The sequence below is a fragment of the Phaseolus vulgaris genome, chromosome 2 (genome assembly GCF_000499845.2).
Source record: "Phaseolus vulgaris cultivar G19833 chromosome 2, P. vulgaris v2.0, whole genome shotgun sequence".
Taxonomy (NCBI): domain Eukaryota; kingdom Viridiplantae; phylum Streptophyta; class Magnoliopsida; order Fabales; family Fabaceae; genus Phaseolus; species Phaseolus vulgaris.
This window is the reverse complement of record NC_023758.2, coordinates 48,711,986-48,722,895: the sequence shown is the minus strand read 5'-3', so window position 1 is coordinate 48,722,895 and position 10,910 is coordinate 48,711,986. Positions and strand designations below refer to the sequence as shown.

The window sequence follows — 10,910 nt, the reverse complement described above, 5'->3', positions numbered from 1 at the left end:
TGTAGAAGAAACACCCGAAGTATAATATTAAACTGAATGGGTTATTGTTGACAACTTATAAAAATCATGTGACCCATTTGTATGATGTGCGTGTATGTATATAAACAATGACATGGACGATGGTGATTATTTATATATTTTATGTTTTTAGTTGCATTTTTGTTTTTTAATTTGATGAAGCTACACATTGTTTATATTATTATTTTAAAACGTGATGAAATTAGTTCTTACACAATCATGAGTGAATTTGTTCTTCTGCATTTATAATAGTCACAATATATGTGTACATATTAATTTATGAATTCGATTACAACCTCATAACTACATATGAAAACCAAGTTTTAGCGATTGCATAAGAATGTTTATGTTTTTATTTTCCAATGAATCCTAAAATTGATTAGGAATGAAGTTTAACAAATACATTCCATAAGTAAAGAAAAATGCATTCAATATCCACCATGAATTTCGCGAAACCCACATTCTGGAAACCTATAAACCCTTTAACGGTACCTTTTCAAATAAAAGTAGCAAGATTAATTTTAGCATTTTAAAAAATCTTGGGGTGCAGGAAGAAAAATGTAGGGTATAAAAAGAAACGCCCAAAAAACAGTAGTTATATAAAAGTCGAACAATTTCATATAAAAAAATGGAAACAGTTCCAAGGGAAGTTCTATAAAACCAAAACTAATATGAATAAACAAAACTGATTTGTCTGCTTTTATTCTAAAACGATTCACTTTGCAAAAAGTTTTCAACAAACATTAATAGAAGAAAGAAACATTAATAGAAGAACTTAGTTACCTCAATTTTATTTTGGCACAACAGTTGAAGCTCCCATCAGCAATGGCGAAAATTGTGTAGGTTTTACATGGAAGGGAAATTTTTGAGGAAGAAAACATGCAAGCTATTGGGCCTTCTAGGCCCACGTGATCCATGGTAGTTTCTTTCTGCACTTCACTTATTTCTTTGTAACACTTAATATTTTTGAAATTTATCTTTTACATTAAACCAATTAAATCTACAAGTGATTAGTTTTGAAAATATTTATAAATATAAATAAATAATGTTCAGTTTCTGCTCATATTTCACACCTTCAATCTACTACACGTAATATCTGTATCTAAATTAAATTTTAATGAAAAATTATTAAAAAAGTAGAAATATAAACCAAGGAAAACTTGTATTTTTCTAATATTTAAAGTATTAACTACTACTAATATTAGTTATACAATCAATTAAAAACTATTTACTTAATTATTTATTATATTTTGAAAACAACAAAAGTTTATGATAAGAAAATAAGAAAATAACAGAAATTCTGTATGTTTTTATTTTCTCTGAATTTTAATTTTTTAATCATTTTAGTTTTTTTCTTTCTTATATTCTCAAACAACAAAATTTATGATAACAAGAGAAATTATGTTATCTTTTATCTCTTTCCATTTATATTCTCAATATTTTTTCTAACTACTCAAACGAAATTGAATCTCACAACATGCAAATATAAAACTGATGCTTAGTATAATTTATGATAACAATAACCTACTATAAACATAACATCTATCATTCAAACAGTACAATTTTAGCAACTATGCAACCAAACCCTAAATATTCTCCATATACAGAGAGAAAGGTCAACACTGAGATAAACTAATCACACATTCATAAAGAAAAATACTGCAGACTGTCAGAAGTAAGTTACAAACTTTCCTAATATTCAATTAAGTGAAGAATGAGAAGATTAAGACGCAGGCCTTGTGATGCTTTCATCCATTGTTAATAGAATTAGCTGCTCCTCAGTTGTTGCATTATCAATATCTGTGGAGAGACTTTGGCTGCTGAACTCAGTTGCATCAGAATATCTCACAGCATAACTTGACAAACCTGCATTTTGACTTTGTGGGTAATAAACAGAAGCTCCAGTAGTATCTTGATTCTGAATCACTTCACCTATGCTGTTTCCACCTTGGATTGATTGGAGTGATGTTAACCCATTATTCATGTTGATGCCAGAGTTGTAATTCTGGGGAACAAAAGCTGGATTTCCGGAAATTGTGATGGAAGATGAGTGAAAGTTGAATGGATGAATTTGATGATGATACTGCTGCATAATATTTCTCATGAACAGTGGAGAATTCTCAGCCATGGCCATGTTGGAAAAGGTTGCTAAAGGAGAATTTTGATGATGTGCCAAAGCTTCTTCTGCAGGAAAATGTTGCTCTCCTTTTGGTCCCATGTTGCCTGTGAAACCAGGATGATGAAAATCTGTGAGTGAAGTAGAAGATTGCAAGTGGATTCTTTCAGGTTCTGTGTTCCCTGAAGCCAATGACATCTCCATCTCTTTCTTCTTTCTCAAATATTTTCTGTGTTTCTGCCAATCAAAAATTCACTTCAATCACAATAACTCAACCACTATGAAACTATAACATCAATTGAAGGTAGAAACTAACCTGCAGATGACTTGCAACGTGTCCTCTTTCCAAACCTGGAACGTTCATAGCTTCAAGAATTTTCTTGGGCACGGCATCTGAAAGAAAATAATCAAGCAATAAAAACAAAACTGTGAATACCACCAAAGAAAGAAATACAGATATTGAAGAACAGAGAGAAAGAATTGTGGAAGAGTCATACCTTCCCCTCCAGCTTTGTCCATGGCAATGAGAAACAACTCATGCAGTTCTGTTGACCATACTATGCGCTTCTTCTTTCTTGAGGGTGGATTAGCATTCTTTGATTCACCAACATCAAAATCAACAACAGATGAAGCAAATTCAGAATTATCACTCTTCACTCTTCTTCTGTCATCATCTTTCTGGCTACCAATATCTTTTTGCTTCGTATCCTCACTCGTGCTGCTCTTCAGAACATATGCCCACATATTCACGATCCTTTTCTCCTCCAAGGGTTTGTTCCAATAATCACAAGCTCCAACTTCAATGGCCTTCATCACAGAAGCATTATTATTATCCGTGGACATCACTGCAAATTACAAACACTTCATTAAAATTATTCTTTATGAATGAAAACTTGAGTGAAAATATAAACAAGTGTTACATACAGACGAGAGGAACATTGATCTGTTCTTGTTTGACGAATTGCAGGAATTCATAGCCATCCATCAATGGCATGTGAACCTCAATGAGTATGAGATGAATGAGCTCCTTTCTTTCCCGCAAAAAATTGGCAGCAGGCAGAGATTCAGAGCATGGTATAACTGCACAAAACTCAAAAACAAACGTCAACATAACAAAAAAGAATGAATCTTTCTTTTTCAGAAATAGTTATGAGTAGAATATTACCTTGATAAGAAGAGTGGGTGCATGCTTTGGTGATGTATTCAAGAACACTGAGGTCACTGTCAATGACAAGAACATTAAGCATTGGTGAGACTGGAAGTGTGTGCTGAGTGGCGATTGCAGGAGAAGAAATTTGGGCCATGGCTTCACACTGTAACCTTAGAATAACCTTACAATGGAGAATGGAGAATGCAGAGAACAGAGAGAATGCAGAGAAGAAAGCAACTGAAAGAAACAGGTTTTTGGTGGGTAATTTATAATTCAAATTCAGCCCCTTAAGGTTTTGGTGATATATTATCTTTAACACTACAAACATACCATTCACACCTTAATAAATTAATATTTATTGATTTTTATTTTATTTAAGATGGTACCTAACTACTCTAGTTACTTTTAGTTTTTTTTTCTGTTTTTTTTTCATCCATAATGTTTTTATTTATTTAATTATTTTCATTTTTTACATAATTATTATATACTGTTATAGATTATAGGTTATACATAAATACAAATTTATAAAATATAGAATGCCAATTTTTTAAAAAAATGAAAAAAAAAATTCTAATTCGGTTAATTTAATAAATGCCGAAACTGATATTCAAAAACTTTATAAATAAAGTAATACAGAACCTTTTTAAGAAACTGAATTAAGTTACCAACTTTCAAATTCTAAAAATTTAGTGATTGGTTGGTTTCCCAAATTACTTCATTGAAAAACAAATTAATTCTATCATATTACTATAAACTTTGGTACCTAATTAAATACTAATTTATAAACTATTTATCAATAATAGAAACTAATTTAGAAATTAATAATTTTTTTAGTTCCAATTAAGTAAATATAACAACTAATTATTTTTAATCTCTAAAATTAGTTTCTATTTAATGATTTTTTAATAGTATTAAGTTATTAAAAAATAAATTTATAAATGAATTAAGGTTTATATTTATATAACTAAAAGTCTTTATAAAGTTATATATAACTATAAATAATTAAAATATTAAAATTTAATTTAGATAAAAAAAATTCTACGTAGTAAAATTTAGAGGAATAATAAATATGTTAATAAATTTAGAGGAATGGACAGTTAATATTTTGGAAGATTTGATGTTGAGTAATGTACTTGGTTTCCTGAAATAGTTGAAAAACTGAAATATGATTAATTATTAATTTTCTAACTGAAAAAACATTCTTGATTTAAACATTGGGCAAAGCTGTTTGTTAATTTGATACTATAAAAAGGAAAAATTACCATTAATATATTTTCCTGTGTTTTGATAACCATATATTAAATGTAGTTATATAGATAAGTTACTAATTTAAATGTTTTGATACTATGTTTGAATAAACCTTCTTATTATTTCATATAAAACAAACTTGTTATGTATATGTTGGTTTTGATAATTTTTCTTGAATTAGTCTTGAAATTTATTTTGATGCATTCTATGAAACAAAGTTGTTCTCCATACTTGATTTTTATTAATAAATACAATCAATGTATTAATATAAATTTTATTAAATTTAAATAACACACCAAAGTTTATTTTTCACATTTTCTTTTAAGTCTAGTCATATAGAACTCACCTAACATATATATAATGTTATTTCCAAAAGTTTTAAAGCATAAAATGTTAATTCTAAAGTAAAATTTTGAACTGTGGTCCAAATTATAAAATAGAACCTGCATTAGAATTTCTCATTTTATAAAATGTTAATTCAAATAATTTTATTTGAGAGAATTGATTAAGTTATGATTTGAAGTTTCTTTGGAAAGATTAGGTATAACTCTTGATTTTGGATCTCATTAAAAGAGGAAATATATTATCAAATCTTGATTAGTTCAGTGAATTTTAAATCGCTTAGAATACTTGTTAAATTTACCAATAAAATTAGAACATGTCCAAATTGAGAACTGAAGCAATCAAAATATTTTCTTAATTTTTTCTCCTCAATTGACTGAATCAACGAAATAATTTTCTTTCAAAATAATATCTTTAATTTATTTTTATAAAATAAAAATGATTGAAATTTTTTAAAGAGATTATTTGATGATGTGAGATATAATGTGTTTTAATGACGATAAATTGTGAATAGTGTGATTGATTATAAGTCATTAAGTTTTTAATGTGATTGATTGATCATTGTGTTTGTGCATTGATTATTGATTATAATTATGATGTTTTTATACTTGTCAATCATCATTATCATGGAAATATTATCTATATGTGATCTAAATATTAAATTAAGAGATTAATTAAGAAACATCCAAACAAAATATCATAGGGTGAATAATCAATTCATATAGTTAGTTGAAAGTGAGAATTACCAATTCTCAAGAAGAAGTGTAAACATTTCTAGCGTATTTCTTTTTAGTATAGTCTTGAATTTAAACATTGCATATATTCATTATATTATATGTGGATGTTTGTTATGTCTTGTTAGTAGTAATGGTTGCATTTATTTATATATAAAATATATTTATATTTAATTAAAATATTAGTTTATATCTATTTAGTTGTGTTATGATTTTAATTTTACTATGATTTTTTTTGTTTAATTAAATTTCAAATTCCTGTATTTTCAATTGATATCTATTAAAATATATTTGATTTATTGAGTACTTAATTTTTTTTTATATTTTTCAATTAACTTTTGTTGTTTAATTTTTTTATTAATGAAATGATGTGAAGGTTAGCTTGGTGACATGATTGTGTTTTACTTACTTATCTCCACATGCTAAAAAAATTGAGATTTGTTGGTTACTATAAAAGGATATCATGGTTAATGTAAAACAACAAATAACTTTTATAGCTTTCATTGAAAATTATAATAAAATTGTAATACTCCTAATGACTTCCACATCATCACCTACTACAACTAAAGGATTATCGTTGTCGATATAGATGATGAAAGTCGCCATTCTCCTGATTGCTTCTATATGTCATCACCTACAACGGTCACGAGATCATCATCATCATCACCATATAAGTGACAACGACAGTACCTTGTTAGCCAACACATTTCAATTAAAGTAATAAAATTTAATTTGTCGTTTTACACTAACTACAATATCATTTTATATTAATTATAAAATCTCATATTTCATAAATTATGCATGACAATCACGTCACCTAATTAAAAAAGAAAAATTAAATGAGAGAAACTCAATTAAAAAATATAAAAGTTGATTACTTGTGAAACCAAAAAAAAACTAATAAGAAATCAATTGAAAATATTTAAATTTATGAGAGACTTGAAACTTAATTAAATCTATTTTTTTATGAGAAATTAAATTATGATAATGTATAAGGAAGTCTAAGAACTTTTTAAGATTTTGTATACATGTATATATGGTTTTGGAGTTGATTTTAACTTCAACAACTTGTTCACAAAGTAAACTGTGGTCTGTGAACATGAATTTTCACAAAGTTAAGCTTCAACAACTTGCTCCCCATCAACATATAAAACAGAAGAAAAAGGGCAGATCCCAAGTCTAAGTCTAGATACTGGATACACTTGCATAAGGAAGAGAGACACACCTAATAAGATAGCTTCTAATATCATCTTTAAAAAAAGTTCAATATCATTAAACCAACTTCTTCTTAAGCAATGAGTTGATATGGTATTTGTTTTTTCTATCATGGGTTAGTTGGGAACTTTCTAGAGGAAAATTGTTTGGCTGATTCTCCCTTGCACCCTTGAAATTTCTGGTCACCCCTCTTCATTCCACAATAGACTTTTCAAAATATAAAAATTACATTTTGAAAAGTCCATTCCAGCACAAGAAATTCATGGGATGTAAGAAGTTGAATCCAAATTGTTTTGACTGCATTAGGCTCACAGAGAAAGAGATTGTTTGGTTTGCAAGACAAGTGAACGGAAGATATAGGTAATATGCTGTTTTGAATTTATACACATTAACAAACGGGAAGAGAGAGTCATGTTAAAAAGAAGTGTTCAGAGTTAAAATTTCATGTTATGGAGTTACCATAATTCAAAAATTAAGAAATTTATACAGATTCTTTCTTTCATTTCCTGCGAACAGAACACACTTGAAAGAAAATGAACAGATACCAAAACTACAATATCCACTCAAATCTCCAAACGGTTTCTTTCATTCCTAAGAGTCAACTTCAGTCCAAAACGAAGAGGTGCAAAATACAAATGCACATCCAACCTTAGCACAGTTAAATTACAATGCTGGAACAATAAGTGAGGAGAAACTATGCCTTTCCTTTCCCGGACTGAATAGATTGAATCCTTTGTTGCAATTTTAGTATCTGCAAGAATGACAAAAGAAACAGGAGATCAGTCATTTATAGGAATCCTTTACCAATGCATGAAATTGGATCACTACATAATAAGTAGACCATAACACATATCCATAATATACCGTAATTTTTGTTCTCTTTCACAAGCAAAGATTTTATCAACCAAAACAGTGCACATGAGCACTTTATTTAATTTTAATTTATTGGGCAGGATCTAGAAGTAACAGAGTTGGAAATAAGACTCCCTTAGATAAGAGGGAGAATCTGCAAAATGATATTAGGCAGTGGAATATTTGGTCTCTAGGATCCAGCAAATATTATTCTGTAATTCTTTTCCAGAAGTTCTTTTTACACACTAAGAATTGTATCTAGTTTCGGAACTAATTTAATATTTATCATATAACATAGTAACAATTAACATATATAATTAACCAGTTTTTCATTTATTCCTTACAGTCATATAGTAATAAGTAAATGTTAGTTATAAGACTACAAACCTATGAATTTTCAATTTATCTAAATTCGATGTGAATAATCATGAACATGACATCACATAGTTACCAATTTTAATTTATGACTTCTGTATTTCATAAAAACTTATTCCTGGAGTAATTTGATAATTTCCCTAGTAATAATTACATTTTTAAAATAAAACAAATTTTGAAATTTGGATATTGAAATGACAAGCAATTTAGCTGCATGAAATATCTGATGCAATGACAAAAAACATGTGAAAGCCTAGATCAAAGATAAAAAAAAGGAAGAAAGTGTTACAAACCGTATCTTTCTTGCTATTTTGTTTCTCGTCCAAATCTTGAACAGTGGCATCAAGCCGCTTCCTGTCACACAGAGACAATTACATTTGTGATAACAATAAATAAAATTATAAAATCCTTAAGAAACGAAAACCGGCTCAACAATAAAATGAAAAGGATGGCAAAAAAAACAAACAAGCCAGCAACAATGAATAGTATTAGAAATAAGGGGAAGAGAGGACATAGAGGATAAGTTCAGGACAAGGTAATGCATCTATCCATGTCATAAAATATTTGGTAATGTATTTGTGCATGTTTGCTGCCTGCCTAATACAAGCCTACTCTTTTGTTTGCGCATGGAACCAGCTGCGTAAAGAGGTGTAATAAAACAAAAAATAGGCTGAATGTTCAAAGTACACTATTTGTGCCTAGATATTCCAAGCACAGCCCACTAATAGTATTTCATTCCAGTATAGCCTTGAATTTAGACATAGAATACGTTGTGACAATTCTAGTCAAAAAGCTATGAAGTGACAAAGATATACTTTTCAAACTGGAAAAGTAATGTTAAGGAATCTACAATCTAGAAGTGTCGGGATGGAAATTTCATGTCAATGGAGGTTAGAAGCCTTTGATCAAAGTTCTTAATTCAGTGGATTCAGAAGAAAAAACAGCCATGGGGTTCATTTGGAAAGGAATACATCAGGAAAAAGACAAGATACAAAAGGTAAACTACTATTGTCCAAAGGTTAATGTTCAATATCAAAGTTTTGTTTTGGAAACTAATTCAATTTTTCCCATTCCTCAGCTATAATTCATTAATGAAAGATGAGACAATCAACTACACAGGCCATTGTAGTTGTGGGTTATAATTACCTAAAGACTGCTTTAAATATAGTCCTAGTTTAAAAGCTGATTTTGAAATAAATTGATCAAGTGAGGACTTTATGATTTCCTACAAATGATGGTTGGAAATATGGAAGAAATAAGTAAGATTTCAAAAGTCATGCGAAGATTTTTAGTAGTCATTGTAGAAACAAAACTCAAGCACAATGGTATCACATAACAATGAACATCTAGAGCTGCAAAAGTTTGCTATCCATGTATAAAGCTTGACATGCAGTTCCACAATTTCTGAAGGTAGTTGGAGTGCCTTTAGGACGGTAAAATTGATATTTATGATGTATTATGTTCTTAAAATTAGTTAGTACCTATTATGCGCTAATTAAGTTTGCAACTATATTCTAATGTTGGAACTCCATTTGGACAGCCTTCCCCTTGGATGCCCTTTACAATAAAACCCAGATAGAAGAACATACAATGATAAAAAATACTAGGAGAAGTGCTTATTGTTTCCACTTCCTAGTACCCTAAAATCCACCTCTTACAATTATTCAACAGCAGCCTACTTTTAGTCTGTTACTTATCCTTGATGTTAATAGATTCATATAAAATAGCAGATGCCTCAACTTTACCTTTTTTTTTTCAAACTTACAAAAGTCAAGTCTATGGACTGGACACCAATTAGTTCATTGATTCCCCATTATACAACCACGGATAATAATCATATCAATTGGAAAACAATAATAGAACTCGAAAACCATTCCATTTTCATCTCACGTAGTTTCCAAGTAACAGCAAAGTGTTAACTGGTATCCCTCGGGAATAACTAGGTCACTTTTCATCTCACAATAAGAGGCATACAATAGCAACATATTTTAACTAAACGAGGAAACACAACCATGTTATTATGATAACCTAATCATGTGAATTGAAACCACAATTAATAAACCCTAATACCCATAAAAATAGGAGGGAGGAAAACACAAGCTTACAATTCAGCGGAGATGTATTCGATTCTCTTGCGGACATTTGCATTGGCTTCAGCCAAATCTTGCTTAACAAGTACTGGCCCAATCAACTTATAAACATTTGCGTCTTCTTTCAACAAATCAAGTTCCTTATTAAAACAAACACACAATCGGTGAACACAAAAACAGAGCAGGAAGAGGCAGAGGAAACACCGTGCATAAACAACAAATAAAAAGAATATGATTTTATTTGAGTAAGATAAAAAGGGTACCTTAAGGACGAGCTCGTTCTCGCCAAGCTGGATCGTGTACTTCTTTCTCATTTGGTGATTCTTCGCAATATCTGCAGAGAATAATTGATTGCAGGAATTAGAACAGTGAAAACAAATAGAAAGGTAATAAATAGGGAGAATAGTGAGCGTGCCCTTTTGAATCTTGCTGAGATCATTGGCTTTGTTCTCCAAGTCGCGTTGAAGATCTCTGAGGTTGGACGAACTCATGTTTCCGACCTTCTTCGTTCTGTGGCAGTTCCAAAACACCCATGGCTACTGCTTTTGTTCTTCTTCTTCTTCTTCTCGTTGGGTCGGCCCAATACTATAAACAGATCAGCCCAAGGCTAATTCTCCCTGCACCATATCAATTCAAACCCAACCCAATACACTATGCAAAATATCCGTTTTGCCCTTAATAATTTAAAACTTTTTCCCTTCTAAATATTCATATCTGTAATTCAAATCATAAAGTTTTGGATATACAAATCCGAAATTAATATGTCACTT

General features: G+C 29.7%; 2 protein-coding genes across 2 annotated transcripts; both read right to left on the bottom strand.

Moving 5' to 3' along the window:
- Window positions 1-1,737: 1,737 nt before the first annotated feature.
- On the bottom strand, window positions 1,738-2,973 carry LOC137809838 (two-component response regulator ORR21-like). The gene is made up of 3 exons (XM_068610908.1): window positions 2,632-2,973; window positions 2,451-2,527; window positions 1,738-2,371 (listed from the first exon to the last, which is right to left on the bottom strand). The coding sequence occupies exons 1-3, from the start codon at window positions 2,945-2,947 to the stop codon at window positions 1,742-1,744; spliced, it is 1,023 nt and encodes a 340-aa protein (XP_068467009.1). The 5' UTR covers window positions 2,948-2,973; the 3' UTR covers window positions 1,738-1,741.
- Window positions 2,974-7,237: 4,264 nt separating this feature from the next.
- Window positions 7,238-10,708, bottom strand: LOC137812972 (prefoldin subunit 6). The gene is made up of 5 exons (XM_068615235.1): window positions 10,556-10,708; window positions 10,404-10,474; window positions 10,156-10,280; window positions 8,344-8,404; window positions 7,238-7,574 (listed from the first exon to the last, which is right to left on the bottom strand). The coding sequence occupies exons 1-5, from the start codon at window positions 10,629-10,631 to the stop codon at window positions 7,518-7,520; spliced, it is 390 nt and encodes a 129-aa protein (XP_068471336.1). The 5' UTR covers window positions 10,632-10,708; the 3' UTR covers window positions 7,238-7,517.
- Window positions 10,709-10,910: the final 202 nt, after the last annotated feature.

Excerpts from the sequence above, each read along its gene's own strand:
- LOC137809838 (XM_068610908.1), bottom strand. The coding sequence starts at position 2,947 with ATGAAGGCCATTGAAGTTGGAGCTTGTGATTATTGGAACAAACCCTTG. Across the intron at positions 2,528-2,631 it reads GGACAAAGCTGGAGGGGAAG|ATGCCGTGCCCAAGAAAATT; the intron begins GTATGACTCTTC and ends ATTTTCTTTCAG. Across the intron at positions 2,372-2,450 it reads ACGTTGCAAGTCATCTGCAG|AAACACAGAAAATATTTGAG; the intron begins GTTAGTTTCTAC and ends TTTGATTGGCAG.
- LOC137812972 (XM_068615235.1), bottom strand. The coding sequence starts at position 10,631 with ATGAGTTCGTCCAACCTCAGAGATCTTCAACGCGACTTGGAGAACAAA. Across the intron at positions 10,475-10,555 it reads TCTCAGCAAGATTCAAAAGG|ATATTGCGAAGAATCACCAA; the intron begins GCACGCTCACTA and ends TATTCTCTGCAG. Across the intron at positions 10,281-10,403 it reads AGAACGAGCTCGTCCTTAAG|GAACTTGATTTGTTGAAAGA; the intron begins GTACCCTTTTTA and ends TGTTTTAATAAG.